The following is an 18,255-nucleotide window of genomic DNA, read 5'->3' as shown; positions in this document are numbered from 1 at the left end:
ATTATGTTTTAATAGTTTCATAAGTGTTCTAATTTTAAGTGTTTGTTATGACTCTTTGTCACAAATATACACAAAGATTATATGGAAATAGAAGAAAGGGAAATAAGAATTTAAACCGACCAAACCGGACCGGCTCACATGGTCTGGTCTGGTTCGGTTTGACAACATAGTTGGTCTGAATTGGTTTAATGTATATTAAAACCGAAAATACCGGTTTGGTTTGAGATTTTGTCAAACCCGGACCAAACCGGTCCGTGAACACCCGTACTCTCAAGGTTCAAAGAAATTTCTCTTGAGCTTAGTAAATTTCGAGGCAGGTTCAAGGTGAATATGGTATAAAAAAGTATATAGACCCTGGCCCACTTATATATCGCGTGTATATGTGTATATATATAATGAACCACTGCTTGTATAGCAACTAAGACACTTCCTCTTGTCACGTGCATTGAGATCTACTATTAAGGGTTTTATATTCTTTTCTCGCTCAGATCATCCAAAATGGAGTTGAGTGGATGCCAATCTGCTATTAGCTCAAATGATCCTGAACCAACACAAAGTCATTCCAGTATTATTAAATCATGCTTAGAATATCCGAGTGGTTCATCAATCGGGAAAGAAACGTTCTTCATCGGACCTCACTACAAGTCAGTCAACACAACAAACGGTAAGCTCATAAATTTATGATGTCTTAACACTTTAGCCCAAATGAAAATTTATGAATCTCAAGCAGATTTCTTTGATCATCCTATAATATTTCAATTAATGAATAGGTAATTCAATTGTATATTTGAAAAATTAGCAATGGAGTTTTGTGAAAACAAGACGTTCATGAAGTAAAATCCAAGATTTATTTAGTTGGTGAACTACAGTATTTTCCAAGATTCTAAGATCGGACCAAGTCTGAGATATAGGTGAGAGTATGACTTGAGTATATCGAAGTTCAAGTTTGAGTGGCAGTACTTACCCCTATTAATCGTTGCGCTTTTGGACGGATTAGTAGGGGATTTTCTCCCATTGGGTATTTGAAATAGACATTTTTACTTCGAGAGAGCTCTTTAGCGGGGACTAGTTAAGACAACGTATGCTAGATCTCTCACTGTCAAATCGCAACATGAAGTTTAAAGCGAAATTCACTTTTCAAAAAAGACTTTCTTTTAAGTATTACAACAACATAAATAATAACTTGAATATTTATTCATGGTATGATTTTTAACGTAGGGTGGAGATGAAAATGTTTATTTAAAAACTAAAATTTCTGTGAAAACTTAAAAACTGGGCAAAACACACTGTGATATTAATTTAACATAATATGTTTTAATTGTGTTTTTAAAAATATAATGTGTTTTATTATATAATCTAAAAACACATTGTGTAAATTTTAAATCATAATATGTTTTTAATAGCGTGTGAAAAATCAGAAAATTGTTTAAACACCTTGTGATATGAACTTAACACAATATGTTTTTTAAAAAAAATAATAAAAATACATTTTCTTAAATTCAGATCGTGTTTTAAATAGTTTTTTAGTTTTCACAAAAATTTTAGTTTTCAAATGGTCACAATCCTGGGGTGGGGAACTGGGGGAATAGTCATTATACCATCTCTTATCTTAAGAAAAAATAATCTCTTTTCGTCTCTTATTTAAGAAACAAAAAGTTAAAGAAACAAAGAAAAAGAGAGAGAATGCGTGTAAGATTGTGCAAGATCAATGGATAAAGCACCATCACATTTTTGGTCTTTAACTTTCATCTGATCGTTAACACATCAGGGATGCGTTCATATTTCAACATAAAAACTTGATTTATTTTGTGAAAATCAAAGCTATGATCTATATTGAAAGCACTTGGAGGATATAAACTACTCCACAATGATTGTTATAAAGTACTCGTATATATTTTTTTCACTGAAACAATCTTAAAGGTTTTTGTTGTTAACAGTTATTAATTGTTTCTAGCTTATGCAATATTGATATTTAGAAGAAGCGTACGTGGTGCCGTTACATACCAAAATTTAGTGAAATCCCCTTCACGCCGTATACTTGTTTTTTTGATAAATTATATTAGAAAATTAGGATGTGAAAGAAATTTTTACCTAACTTAAATATGTAACAATACCACTTTTATTTTTCTCTTGATATTATATAAGGAGGTTCACTAACAATTAATTAGAGTGGACTAACTTTATTAAAGTGTACTTCAAAAAAACGAGTGGAATAACTTTGGTTTTTTTAACCTATTAGTAAGTTCTTTGGGTTGATGATGTATATATTATTACATTAATAATGATGATCCATTACCCACTAGCGTCCTCTTTAGGAGGACTAACAGAAAGGGATGTCGCCTTGAAGATCCGAGATCGAATCTTGATTCTTACTTGTTACGATCGTTTACCTTTTGAGCGTGTGAGCATATGTGTTATTATTACTATTCTGTAAGAGTGTGTAGGTTCTAATTTCTAGCATACTGAACCTTGGATGTCAGTGCATTTTGAAAAAAAAAAAACTAAGGTGAACTATAAAAAGAAACAATCATAAGCTAGCGGCCGGGAGTGCTTAAGACCGATGACAAAAAATCTAAGATTTATAAAGTTATTTGCGATAGTATTAAACTCACCCATATTTATCCATTGGCGGTGACAGTGTGGGGCATTGGTCTTTTGAATACTCAAAATTTTGATCCGTTACAAATGAAAAAAGTGAGTATTTGACAATGAAAAAAGTGAGTAGTATTCAAAATTTTGATCCGTTACAAATGAAAAAAGTGAGTATTTGACAATGAAAAAAGTGATTATTTAACTGTTACTTGTGTAAAATCTCTTAGATACTAAATTTTTATTATATATTGTATAATACATAGAAATAAATTCAAGATCCTGATTTGCTAAGGAAATTTAATATGGGTACACATAAAATGCATGCTAAATGACTTTTAAATCCTTCATTGAAAAAACTAGATATTTCAATATTACCTTTCATAACCCTTATTTCTATGCCGTCCTCATTCATCGAAATATTTTGTTTAACAGATGTAAATGACCAACCACGTACTTGAAGATTCCATATTATTAATTAATGATTTCACGATTTCTTAAGCTATCCTATTACTTTGATTTAGTTTTTATATTTATAAATCGAGCATTTCCAGTATTATTCTGCTATGAATGATTTTATTTATTTTATATATATTTATAAATCTAAATTCAAATAATTATTCATTTGCTTGAATGAGTTTACAAGTAGAAAAGTTAAAATGTTTTTATTTTATTGATAATCTTTGGTAGGCTACATAGTTTGTCTTTTTCTAAAAAATGATAGATTTAATTATTACTGTGATTTATTTTCTCTTTTCTTTTCTGTACCTTTGTTTGCAACAATGCCATCATCTCAAAGGTGAGAAAACATAAGGTATTAATGTATATAAAATGTGTACTTAAAATGCTCTCCTTTTGAAAAGCCATTGAGTAATATTTGATACAATTATATGGAAAAAAAAAAGTTAAGCTGTCGTTGTATAGAGTAAAATATATTAAGAATATAAAAGTCATTTAGAAAATTATTAAGTGTGCACATAAATTGTTTCCTTGAGCAAATCAATTCCTTAAATTGAATTATAAATATAAATATAATGAAATATAAATGTTGAGTTTAAGTCCATCCGCAAATCGCGCACATATATTAGTAATAGTGTATATATATGCTGATATAAATCAACTAGTTACTTGACCTGGCTTTTATATTGGCTATTATGGTGGAGTATGGAGACTTTTATATTGGCTATTGTGGTGGAGTATGCATCTATATTATCAAGTGGTATCAAAAGTAAAGGGTCATATGTAGAAGGCACGATCTTTGTGGCCTTAGGCTGTGAGGAGTGGTGAAAGGGGGAACGCCCCTCCTCTAATAAACACAAGCCACGTGGCCAGTAAAAATAGTAAATGAGCAAGCCTTCTCAAATCGAATGGACAAGGGGAAAAATTACATTTGGAACGCCCCAGAACGCCCTCGGGGGCCGATGAAGGACATTCCTGGGGGTGTTCCCAAGCAATTTAAGGTAGGTGAATGCCCCTTAATGGGCTATTCCGCGTAGTCTTAGTGGATGAGTAGTTGTCTCAATTACCTCGGATCACACCAATTATTAGCGCATGGTTAGGTGGACCTAATGACTCACTTACATTAGATAACACATGGAAGAAGTAGAGCAAATGGACCCTCTGTCCCATTTTAGTTGTCCACAGTTGACTTTCAAAGTTTTTTTGCTTCAACTTTGACCATAATTATTTTTGTTTGTGTTATATAATACTTGATAAAAGTTATATCATTTAAAAGCTCATTAAAAATCAAATTTATTTATATATTTTATCTCAAGTGTTATATAATATAAACAAACATATTTGCGGTTAAAGTTGAGACCAAAAGACTTTGAAAGTCAACAGTTGACAACTAAAATGAGACGGAGAGAGTATTATTTAAGGTGTCTTCCCTTAAAGATAGTATGATTAAGGATACACCTCCTAATATACTAAAGGAGATAAAAGTATGACATAAAAAGACTAACTTGTCAAGTGTATAGCATAGCCAACAACTTTTTTCTTATGTCATTCTTATATCATCATCCACTAATTATTCTAAGTATAAAAAGTAAATGGATATAGTTTCTTTGAAAAACTATTATAATTATTTTACAATAACGAATACATGTATTTTAATTAATGGTTCAATACTTTACCTTCTCGAAAATACTAAAAAAAAGTTATTCTACAATCCGCGTTTTTACGCGGGATATAGATCTAGTATATTCTTTATATACTACTAAAAGAGGAATCTCCATGACATAAGAAAAACTTATGTGCCAGCCACATAGGCTAACCTAGGGTAACCAACAATGTTTTTCTTATGTTATGCTCATATCATGATCCACTAATCAATTTCTTTCTTTTTTTTTGTTTTTGTTTTTGTTTTTGTTTTTGGCGTTTTAGTAATATTTGTGTGTTTTTTTTATTATATGTGTTATATATATATATATATATATATAGAAAAGTGAGTAGGGGGTTGTTATGCACCCAACTTGGGTGAAAAACCCCTGACATACCAATATTTTAATATTTTGAATAAATGTTTGCCCCCCATGATTTTTATGGTTTAAAAAAAAGCTATGTGAGAGGTTTTTCACCCAACTTAGGTGTCTAACAGCCTCATATTCCCTTCCGCCATATATATATATATATATATGTGTGTGTGTGTGTGTGTGTGTGTTTTTTATTATATGTGTTACACACACACACACATATATATATATGAGAAAAGTGAGTGTGGGGTTGTCACACACCTAAGTTGGATAAAAAACCTTTCACATATTAATATCTTAATATTAATGAATAAATGATGGGGCCCCTTGATTTTTATGGAATAAAAAATCAAGATGTGAGGGGTTTTTCACCCAAGTTGGGTGATGTTGTCCCACACATTCACTTCCCCATATATATATATATATGGGGAAGTGAATGTGTGGTTGTCATGTACCTAAGTTAGGTATAGAACCACTCACATACTAATTTTTAATATTTTGAATAAATGATGGGCCCCCATTGAAAGGACTAGACTCGATAAACCGAAAATACAATTTTTTTCGTTTTTTTTATACCCCACTGCGCCGCAGTGGAAAGTCACGAAACAAAATGGGAAACTGCCCCACTGCGCCGCAGTGGGTTAGACACCCTCCCACTGCGCCGCAGTGGGAGAAAACCAAAAACTTTACGTGGGATTCCACTGCGCCGCAGTGGGCAAAACCACCCCCACTGCGCCGCAGTGAGCCACCTGATCAGCAACCCTAAACCATTTCAACACTTGAACAAACTTGCAACCTTCACAATTCAACATGAACTTCATAAAACACATTTCAAAGGTTACCAAGAACAACATAGACACATTTTAAACAGATTTACAACATCATCTAATTTCAAAACCCATGAACACCATCAATGGGTCATTTACCTATTTTGACGCTATTTTCGTCCAAAATGCAACTTCACAATTTGCTAAAACTTTACACTTGATCATTTACACAATTTTAACAAAAGCATGACCAACAAATCAAAATGTACCAAGAGCCATGAGGAGAGAGATTTCTAAGCCTCTACACCAAAAATAGTGTCATTCAACCAAGAATTACCTACTACCTTCAAAGTCTTGCAAAAGTCACTTCAAGCTCTAATCTACTCTTTCAATTCAATCACACTAGTTCCTTCTTCCGGAACTACTTATAAAAGGGTAAACAACTAAAATATAAGCAAAGACTTAGTGAAAATACTTGCATACATTTACGGATACAAAGGAGGGCAAAGTGCAAGGACTTTCACATGTAACCTATGACACCGTCATGCCACATTTACATGCTCACCTTGCACACTATCAACACATATATGAATCCATATAAGCTAAACAACATAATCATGATCATCTATCGGGGTTCTTAGGCCACCGGAGGTTCTTAGGCCTCAATAGATGAACTATCGGGGTTCTTAGGCCCCGGAGGTTCTTAGGCCTCATAAACACTATGCCCCACATGGGCTAATGCCGCATCAATTACCACACATGGATAAATAAACTTCAACATGATGTGGTCAACACCACACATGGACAAAAGGCTTCAACATGATGTGGTCAATTGATCCAACATATACATAAAGGTATGCAAATATACTCACCTCCTCCGCAACTTGGAAAATAAAGCTAAATGATAATGCACAACAAGCTTCAACCTATGATCATATAATAAAAATGCATAAGCTTACATTCACAACTTGACTAACTCAACCTAGCCATTCTCAATCACTAGCCTTTTCTAAACCCAAAACCCAACCCATTTGTCATTGAGTTACTTTCACCATTAACAACAACATTAGGTAGTTCATCCTACTTTTTCATCCACATTTCAATAACTAGCAAAAGTTCATCTTTTCTTACAAACTCAAATTATCACTTTGAACTTATAAATTTCATAATCAAACACATCATGTAACTCAATGGCAACTAGGTTAACTAAGGAATTGGGGGAAATTAATCCATAATTCATTTTCTAGCAAAACCCCCAATTTGATTCATCCATGAACCCTAATTTCTCAATAACAAATAAAATAATGAAACAGAAATCAATACCTCACTATGGAAGATAAAGCTTAGGGTTTTCAATTCACAAATTCACCTCCCTTTTCCTATTAACTTTTCGGCCACCTCACCACAACTCACAAACCCTAACTTCCCAATTTCTTATATGATTGGAGATGATTAATGGTATTGTTCTTGGATGAATTGCTAGGAATTGTTTGATTGCATGAAGAGTTTAGAGTTGATCTTTGAAAATGATAATGGAAGGTTTGAGAAGAAGAGAATTTGAGTGAGTGGAAAAATGACTCAAAAGAAAAGGGAGGGTTGGCACTCTTTGGAGATGCCACGACCCATATCAAATTTTTATGGTTATTTTACCCGCTATCCGTCAAAGTTCCAACTAAATTAACCCCATATCTAAAAATAAAATACTAGGAAATTAATTTAATGTCAAAACTATAAAAAGGGGTTAATTTCTTTTACCTTAAAATATTTGGGGTGTTACACCCATGTATTTTATGGATTAAAAAAACAAGATGTGAGGGGTTCTATATCCAAGTTAGGTACATAATAACCACATACTCCCAACCCTATATATATATATATATAGGATAAGTTATTTTGAGAACCCTTTTTTTTACGAGAACCTTTGAGATTTTTTTAAATCAAGTCCAACCGATAATTGTTCTTTACATGAAAATTGTTTTTTGATTGTTTTCTGAATAACTTATGTGTAATTTTGAAGTTTATAATTGTGTGGAGCATGGATTATCATCCGTTATACAATTATGTGAAAATTTTGATTCTTGATCACATGTGCACGAATATTGCTATGATCACATGTATGCAAGTCAATCACATGTAATCATAGCAATATTCGTGCACATGTGATCAAGAATCCAAATCTCCACATAATTGTATAACGGATGATAATCTATGATTCCACACAATTATAAATTTTAAAATTACACATAAGTTATTCAAAAAACAATCAAAAAATAATTTTCAAGTAAAGAATAATCATTGAAAATTTCTCAAAAGTTCTCAAAAAAAAAAGGGTTCTCAAAATAACTTTTCAATATATATATATATTTGGGAAAAGGGAATATAAAGCTGTCCGACATCTAAGCTTAGGTGTGGAACCCCTCACATACTAATATTTTATTATATATTATTTAATCAATAAATGTCTGGGCTCCCATGATTTTTATGGTTTAAAAAATTACTCGTCATATGTGAGTGTCCGACATCTAAGTTTAGGTACTTAACAACCTTATATTCCCATCCCCCTATATATTTATGTGTTTTTTTATTATATGTGTTACATATATATATATACATATATATATATATATGGGTTTGGTTCATTGTATGTAACTAACTTGCTAAATTGGAACGATTAATGTAAAATTTTTACGTTGACCAATCAAAAACTTCTACGTGGCAGCTGATATGGTGTGCCACGTATACACTTTTACATTATCGTTCAATTTAGCGAGTTAGTTACATACAATGAACCAAATGAAAGTTACATTCACGCAATAGAAAAAGTGTAAAAGTTACTTACACCTATATATATATATATAGTGAGAACACTTTTAAAATAAGAACGGTGAGAACACTTAAAAACATCATTTTAATGCGCTAAAAGTCCATAAAACTAACATAGTACATAACTATATATATATATATACCCTTTAAAGGAAAAAATCACCAAAAGAGAAAAATATGAAACCCAACGGAAACTTGAAGTTTTCCGATGAAGTAGAGTGGTTCCCAACCCAAATAAAAAATACATATCCTGTTACAAAAAAAAAAAAGTACATTTTACTTATATATTAATTATTTTACCTTATCGGTTATAATGAAAACAAATTTATTTAACAGATTCGCGTTTTTCGTGAGATATAAATCTAGTAGTATACTAGTATATCCTCCTCCTCTAGCATATTTGCATATACAAACTGTGTTTCTCACATTTCCTCCATGCAAAATCATTTGTATGACTAAGGATATTATAGTTACCAAAATATAAAAATATTGTTATATTTGACAAGACTGAATGGTTATGGACAAAGTACCTTTTTTATTCATATTGGATATGAAAGTATATTTTCTGACTTCAATGTGAGAAGGATTTGTTATTAAAGTGGTCTTTTTAAACAACAGGTTTCAAGAACAGAGTTGAACACGTTGTGGGATGTCATGAAGAAGTGAAAGATAAGATACAAAAAGCACTTACGTCTTTAACTCTCCGTAACCAGTGCAATCTTGTCCAGTTTTGGTCACCTTGTAGTGATGGGAAGTACAAGTTACTAAAAACTGTAGATCAACCCTTTGTCTTTGGTATACCCGACGAAGGACTTTGTAGTTATAGGAGGGAATCAGAGCGTAACTGGTTTCCGGTGGACCAGAAGTGTGAAGAAGAAGAGCTTGTCCCTGTGGCAAGAGTATTTAAGAGACAATTGCCAGAGTGGACTTCTGATGTAATGAACTACTGCTCGAAAAATTATCCACTACAAGATTCTGCCATGCGTTTGAATCTTCATGGATATTTGGTTTTGCCAGTGTTTGATTCTTTCACCATGCTATGTGTCGGTGTACTTGAACTCATTACGTCTCTCAAACATCTTGATTGTGCTTATGAGGTTCAAGAAATTCATCGATCCCTCAAGGTTTTCATCAAATCTCTGTTTCTTTTACTATTATTTATAAGTGGTTACGTACTCTTTATATCCGATTTTTACTAATTTTCTTGTCTTTATCCCGGGTTGCTTTCTATTTTATGCTTCTTACTGATTATCGTTTAGTTTAGACTTACCTTTGCCCGGTATTGAAGTTTACGTTTCTACGAAATGAAAGTGGTGGCCTAGTGGTTAAGGTCCCTAATGGTAAATATACCTGGAGATCCCAAATTCGAATACCAAGAGAATGAATATACCCCCTTGTGGCTACGGAGGTTCACTCACGACGATTTCGGGCAACCTGCAAAGGGGGTAGTCTTTTAGGTGTAGTGGGTGCACAAATCGGGTAAAAACTTGGGTTATCAAAAAAAATTCAAACTTTCTTCACTGTGTGTTTTTGCTTGGGAAATAAACTAGATCTATCATATTAGAAGCACATCTATCTATAAAAAAAAAGTAGGTCCTGTTTTTAACATTTGCACTTATTTATGTATCTTAACTTATGGATTGTTGCCATCATGCAGGCAGTAAACCTGACATCAGCACAACCATTTAATTGCCCTACATCTTATGTAAGTTGGAGTGGTGATTATAAAAATTAATAGCACTTATCTTTATTCTCTTAAGTAGTTCAAACACTTGCTACCTTCTAATGCTGAGGAGAAATGCTTACACAGGTTAACTATGAAAACAGACAGCCTGAGCTAGATGAAATCTTCACGATTTTGAAAGATGTTTGTGACACTTACAAGTTACCACTTGCGCAAACCTGGACAGTTTCGTCATGGAGTAGCTTTGTGGCTGCCGGGAAAAAAATAGAAACGGCATGTAGTAGCTTTAATTCTAGCTGCATAGGGAAAGTTTGTTTGTCAGCAACTGCTCTGCCATTTAACGTTCATGATTTGCGTTTCTGGAATTTTCGGGAAGCCTGCAGAGAGCGCCACTTGCTAAAATCCCAAGGTGTTGTTGGATGGGCGTTGTCATCTCGTGGTTCAAGCTTCTGTGCTGATGTAACTGAACTAGGCGAAGCTGAATATCCTTTGGTTCATAATGCACGCATGAATGGATTAAGGAGCTGCTTTGCCATATACTTAAATAGTAGAGAACATGATCATAATTATGTACTAGAGTTTTTTCTACCCGTCCACATGAAAGAAGATGCAGACCTACAAAACATGATCCAAAAGTTAAAGATGCATGTCAAGTTGTCTTCTAATTTTCAATGTGGTGACCAATTATGCACCGAATTATTCGGAAGGCCTATGGAGGTGAGTCAACTCTTACTATCTATTATTATCTATAATTATTTGTTGTGTTGTGAAACTCTAAACCTATGTGAAATAAGAAAAACCTTTGTTGTATTTGTACACACAAAGGCTATTAACAAACCTTTAGGAAAGAAATATAGAACCAACCGGAAAGGGTCCTCGATGCTATTTGCTTAACCAAGCATAGTGTACATCTTTATTCTTCATGGGCCAGAGTCATTCTGATACATATCCCACAATAACCTGTTTGCTAACAATTAAAAGCTTTGGATGAACAAGTTAATGTTGGAATTATTTAGTTTGCATTTAGTTACAGGATTAAGCTAATTTTAATGTGTTTTAGGCTAATTCGTTGCACATTTTGTTAGCCAAGCGGGTCAAATAGTTTATGTTAACGTTTGCATTTTCACATCACATTATATGTATTTTAGTATGTATGTTTCATTAGTTTTAAGGTAATTAAGTTTTTTTTTTGTCAAGTTTTTGTCTTTCACTCTGTTTCTTTCTCGGAGATTGACTAACTCAATTAGTCACTTATCAATGAGCGGGCTTTGACCCATTTGACTATTCTCAACAGCCACTAACAAACAAATTAAAATACTTTCACAGAACACACTACACTTATGACATATATCAGTATGACCCCTAAACATCTATTTCACATATCATCCCCAACGCTCGGTGATTTCATGTTTGCGAGCTAACACCACATCCAACAAGGATCCAGTGAGATGCTTATGACCCTTCATCAATATATCCATATCGGCTCCTTTTTTTCTTTTTTGCATTTTCTGCTCGCTAATTTGATCTTTAGTGAAACGGATCAACTCTTCTTCTTGAGCCATATGCATTGCCTCTGCTTTGAGCCAAGCTTCGTGTTGTAATGTCTTTATCTAAAGCTTTTGTGCCCGAGCCCCCCCCCCCCTTTTTTTTTTAATCTTCAACGCCCAATTTTTGACATTGGTAATTTGGTATTGCCGGCCCAAGCTCGTGAAACAGTTCTTTCCCTTTTATCTTGGTGGCGACTGGCGGCATTGGTATTGCTGGCCGTTCATCTTCCTTTTCCTCCTCATGGTGGCTGGGTGGTCTTCTTGGTCACACGGATCATCATTTAAATCAATCAGCATATGATTAGTTTCAGAACAGACATTTGACATTTGACGTAGTTGTACCATGGTTATGGTTCGAGTCAAGGCCTAAACGGGGATTGAACTCGGTATGCATTTTCCTCCAAAATGAGTTCCCAGTTGGTGTCTGTGTTGGTTGTTTCCGGTGTATGGGTCTTCACAAACACTAAGCCAAGCTTTTGCCAAAGCCACTTTTTCCTGTTGTGACAACATTTTACATGGTGTCTGTTTTGGTGGAGCTCGAACCAGTTGGGTCTCTGGAATTTCTTCATCTTCATCTTCCACTCCCCCCTCCACTTTGTCTATCTTCCTCGCCATCTTCATTTTCCGGGTTCAACCGATAAATTTAAATATTCAGACCACAATCGTATTGGTTTCCAAATTGCGAAAAACCTCGTGAAAAATCCATTTGGTTTCCAAATGGTTTGAATGTGGTGAAAAACCAACTTGCTTTGTCAAGAAATGTGAGATCCCATGGGGAAAGACGAACTACCTTTGTGTTGAGTTAGGTTCACATTCGGTTTGAGGTTTGGCGGTTTGGGTTTGTTTGGTTTGAAGATGAACCAACATTTGGACCACGCTTTTGGTTGGCTTGTTTTGAACCATGTTTTTCATGTTGCCTTTTCTTGAATCCATAGTTTGTTGAATGTAACTTAATTGTTTTTGATTGTTAAACTATGTTAAAGCAGATGTATCTTATAACATCAAGAATGTGACTTAGTTGTTCACTTGGGTAAAATGCTTTTTAAAAGTAAAATGTAAAATTCTTGATAGAATTCAATAGTTAGTTAAGACAATAATTGCCATTTAAACAAGCACATATTCAAATCCAATATGTTTGACTAGTAAAGTTAATTGAGTGGCATTTAAAATAGTTTGAACGGTGCAAAAGAAAACGATGGAGCGTGACCGTTTGTGGGACCACCGTCTCGTTTTTCATCTCTCTCATTCTCGTCTCTCTCCCTCTTGCACAATGGGGGCCCTATGTGGTATGCTGTCTTTGTGCTTTCTTACTCCCTCTGGGCTCTCGCACCATTCCCTCTTCCCTTAGTATTACGTAAATGAGTCATGACCATCAAGTATTACGTAAGCCTGCGTTACCATATGTACAGTAAAACGTGTCTGCTTACTAATACAAGATTAGCTAATATTTCCACATCATCAATGCAGCTAAATTCAGAAGACTTGCAGATGATAGGGGGGACTAATGCTCAAACTGATTGCATTAGTTTTCAAGATCCATGTCATTTTACTCGAGTTTATCACAAGAACTTGAGTAGTGTTATTACAAATACACAGAAAATGTCTGTGAATAATGATGTTATTAGCCAGAAAGCTGATGGAGCCACCAAAGATAAAGGGTACAATTCTGAAGAAAAGGAAGTCTCTATAAAAAAAAGTAGTGAACTTAAAACTGACTCTCTTACTTTGGATCATAATATCCAGAAATATATTGGGAAGTCAACAGGTGAAGCTTCATTTGGATCCCTGTCAAGAGAAATGTTTAAGTTGGATTTTAAAACATAGTAAAAAAGCTAAATTTAATCCTCTGTATGCAGAGCACAAACAGAAATTTTCTGGAAAGGAAATAGATGAGGTTTCCTGGAGCTTTGGGCCCTTAAGTAAAATCCGGGAGCTAGATTCAGAGACGGCATGGGAAACACAAACTGAAACTGACTACACAAAGGCTCAAGATCAACATGAATTTATCAACAGCTGCGACAGGAACTGGAATAGTGCTATTACTAACTGTGAAGATATGGCTGTAAATAATGTTATATCTGAGAAAACTGTTGTAGCTTCTGTTGTAAATGGGTACATTTCTGGAATAAAAGGACCGTGTACTAAACACAAGAGAAGGCGAAAAATGGACTATGTTACACCACAGACCATACGGCAATATTTTGGAATGCCGATAGGGGAAGCTTCCAGGAGCCTTGGCGGTAAGCGCTTAATTTTTGTTCAGTGTTATTGGATACGGATTCTCATTTTGGGGTCACCGAATAGTTTCTATAGATACTAACAAGCATAAAACTAAACTATTAAATTAAATTACATCCTTCTGGGGTTGTCAATCAACTTTAAAACTAAATATAAACATAAAAATAGTACTAAAGATAGAGTTTTATAGACAGTCTCGGGTTACCATGACCACCATATAGCTCCACCACTATTGCTATATGTACATTTATTTACTTATTCTGTGTTTTATAGTTAGCCGATCTACACTGAAGCGTGTTTGCCGTGAGCTAAGTATTCCCCGTTGGCCATTTCCACAGCGCAATAAGAAGTATGGTTCTTTTGGCATATATACTGCTGTGCTTCTGTTGATAGGAGTTAAGCGGTGGAGTTGTTCAAGTGGCCGTCATGGATTTTCAGCAAAGTGGTGGATTTGTGGAAAGCATAAAGCTCTTGCTTTTAAATCTAATCCATCAGATGAATCAGAGACAGTAAATCCCTTTTCCAAGCCTCATCAAACATGTATTGGTATATACGAAGCAGCATACTTATTGTTGGGCTTAAAGCGCTGGAGAAAGAGGACCGTAGTAAAGCATGCAATGCCGTGCAATGATTACATTATTGATGGCCAGATTTCAAATATTATTAATATTGTGGATGTATCTCCAAAGATGAATGTGGTTAATTATTCAGATACATCAATGGTGACCGTGAAGGCAACTTATAGAGACGATACAGTAAAGTTTAAGTTCCCTCTTTCATCAGGACTGTTGAAATTAAAAGACCAAGTGGCTCAAAGGATTAAGCTTCAAACTACAAGATTTCATCTAAAATACAGGGATGAAGACGATGATCTAATACTCCTAGCTTGTGATGAAGATTTCTGCAACCTTATGCCATTTTCGGTTACTTCAGCTACTGATGCTACTATAAGACTAATTGTCCAGATAGCTGACGATTAGTTGATAAAACACCATTGGAGCCATCAAATCTGTAGATGAGAGCGGAACCTACATTTTTATCAGCAGTCTATTGTATGAAGGGTAAAATTGAATTTGGATATGATGAAATATATGAAATGTTGCACATATATAAAATACCAGTGTACGTACAAAGGGAAGACAGTCTCATGGTTCAACAAAAACAGAGTGAGACGAAGTTTTATAGTTCTTGATAAGAGCTTCTGGTAACAAAAAGAAAAGAAAAGAGCTTGATGGTGATGTGGCTGATCGGGGTTTTTTATAGAATTATGGGGAGTCCAACTGTGTCATAAGGAAAGTTGAACTAGGTTACTTTGATGATCTTGCTGATATAGAAAAAGTTTTATGGTGATTTAGTATCAAAGATTTGAGTAAATGCAAGTGAGAAAGATCTACTATAAAGCCGGTTGTAATTCACAATCGTTGATGCTGCTGTTTGGACATTCTGGCCAGGTTTTTTTATGAGGGTGGCTCGGGTTATGCCTTGGGTATATCCAGGTTAAAGTCTGAGGGGGCAGGATTTACCCCTATTAATCGTCGTGCCTTCGGGCGGATTAGTAGGGGTTTTCCCCCATTGGGTATTTCAAATAGACATTTTCACTTCGAGGGAGCTCTCTAGCGCGGACCCGGTTAAGACAATGTATCGCTGTCGAATCGCGACACAAAGTTTCAAGCGAAATTCACCTTTCAAAAAAAATAAAATAAATAATTTTGAAATTTTTTGTAAAGTTTGACAACTGTATCTCAACCATGAGTGAATCTTTACTTTTTTAGTGTTCTTTTTCTTCGTTGTTGTGATAAAAGTGCCATCGCTACTATTTTATATGTTCTCGTTAAAATAAAATAAGTATTAAAGTAAAACATATAAAACAATGAGTTTCTATCATCATCGTGCATTAATATTTATACTTGTGCTTCATGAATCTTCGCACATCAATTTATCATGATTCAATGGTCAATATCTTGTCTTATTTGTTTTAATTTAATTTGTTTTCTACAATAACCAACCCTTCTTTGTAAGAGAGGATAATGTATATAGTTATGTGGTATTTTTATTTGTTTGCCATGTCAAATAAATTTGCCATGTCAATTAGTGGTGAACTTACAATTTGATATGTTTCTTTTTTCAGTCATTAACAGTCAATTTATTGTAAGTTTATAGTTACTATTGATTAATATGCTCAAACTATGGCTATCACTCAATGTAAGCATATTGTTCATTTGTTACTTGATATCTGAGAGCTACAATAAGTTGCAGACTGGCGAAGCTCCAAAATGGGATCAGTTAGTATCGAGTTTGATTGTGTAGCGATATTGAAGACGTACTTATTTAGTAATTTGTAGTATTATTCTATGTTTCAGGTACATTTTCATCTCACTTTTATCATTCGACTATGATTTCATTAGTCCTACTTGAGCCACAACAGTTTGGTAATGTCCCGTTAAAGTATTACTGGTTTCCCTTAATAAACTAATATCACAAATTTTTACCCATTATCTTGTGCCATTAAGTTTCAGACCTTTTGGGCCAGGCTGTTATCTTGTGTCGTTGATAAAATTAAATCACAGTTAATAAAATAAAAAATTAATCCATTTTGATGTTTGATGCATATACCAGGCTATTACCCTGTGTTGTTAAGTTTTCAGACATTTTGGGCCAGACTGTTATATTGTGTCGTTGATAAAATTAAATCACAATTAATAAAATAAAAAATTAATCCATTCTAATGTTTGATGCATATACCAGGCTATTATCTTGTGCTGTTAAGTTTTCAGACCTTTCAGACTGCTTTTCAAGATGGGTTGTTCGGGTTGCAGGGCTGCTAATCAGGTTTACTTTTAAAATCTAATTTATTCAAATTTGGATATATTTAGTACTCAAATACTAGATCTGAGTGGTAGTGTGGTACCTTTATGCATAGAGTTAAGTATCTGAGAGTGGTAGTGTGGTACCTTTATGCATAGAGTTAAGTATCTGAAAGTGTATGTAACTTTTTTTTTCTATTGTATGAATGTAACTTTTATTCGGTTCATTGTATGCAACTAACCCGCTAAATTTGAACGATTAATGTAAAATTTTAAGGTTGACCAATCAAAAACTTCTACGTGGCAGCTCATATGGTGTGCCATGTATACACTTTTATATTAATCGTTCAATTTGATAGGTTGATTACATATAATGAACCAAATGAAAGTTACATTAACACAATAAAAAAAATGTAAAAGTTACTTACATCCCCAGATAGTAAACCCTTATCCAAATGTTTTGACTTGATTTCTGTTATTATTGATGCCAAACTTTGGTTTTCTTTTAGTTAGGATTGACTATGTATGTATATCTATTATTTAATTAACGATTTTTGTTTACATTATATTGCAGTAATATTAATGTCTTTTTTTGTGTCTGGAGACAAGCTGAAAGGATAAGACATGACAAAGATTAAGCAAAATATATAGCAAGCAATAAATGTAATATGGAACCTGAATCATTAGTTGCAGCTGGAAGGTTTGAGGGATCGCGCTTTACTTCTGGACATACACCCTCACCATTTAAAGCTAAGGGAGGCAATGGTGACTCGGAAAATGTTGCACGTGTCTCTTTTGGGTCAATTATTGGTGCAGCACGAGTAGAAGCCAATGTAAGTCTATATTATTTTTTTCATTCAATATCCTACTGATTTTGAATTTAAGTGTAAGTTTATAATGCATGAGTAACATTGAAAACAAATGGTTATAATAACATCCTCATGTATTGAAACGAAAAGCTATATACCATGTTTTTTGAAACCACGTCCATTGGTTTTTATTTTAATATATTAGTTATGTGTTAACATGTAGTCATGTACCCTCTTCATTCAACTATTGCAATAGTTTACATTCAACAAGGACTAGCCCAATATGTGATAGGCAACATACAAAAGACATGTTTAAAGACAAGTAGAGACACCAGCTTGAAGGATTGCATAAGTGGGTAAGTTTCTTGGACCTATATGACATGTTTTTACACTGTGAGTAGTGAGCAATTTTCCAATCTATGCTTGTTTTTCATTTTATGGACAAAAGTATGCTTGTTTTAAACTTAATTTCGAAAACTATGCTTTTGACTAAATATAAAACTAACATATTTTTTAATTT

The 18,255-nt window shown here is 33.9% G+C and overlaps 1 protein-coding gene across 1 annotated transcript; it reads left to right on the top strand.

Moving 5' to 3' along the window:
- Positions 1-434: 434 nt before the first annotated feature.
- On the top strand, positions 435-15,699 carry LOC122582197 (protein NLP6-like). Its single transcript, XM_043754555.1, has 7 exons — positions 435-664; positions 9,272-9,777; positions 10,311-10,358; positions 10,464-11,054; positions 13,352-13,649; positions 13,741-14,124; positions 14,396-15,699. The coding sequence occupies exons 1-7, from the start codon at positions 499-501 to the stop codon at positions 15,100-15,102; spliced, it is 2,700 nt and encodes an 899-aa protein (XP_043610490.1). The 5' UTR covers positions 435-498; the 3' UTR covers positions 15,103-15,699.
- The last annotated feature ends 2,556 nt before the right edge of the window (positions 15,700-18,255 follow it).

This window comes from Erigeron canadensis, chromosome 9 (assembly GCF_010389155.1).
Source record: "Erigeron canadensis isolate Cc75 chromosome 9, C_canadensis_v1, whole genome shotgun sequence".
NCBI classification, from domain to species: Eukaryota; Viridiplantae; Streptophyta; class Magnoliopsida; order Asterales; family Asteraceae; genus Erigeron; species Erigeron canadensis.
The sequence above is the reverse complement of the archived record's forward strand: the minus strand, read 5'-3'. Positions and strand labels throughout refer to the sequence as shown.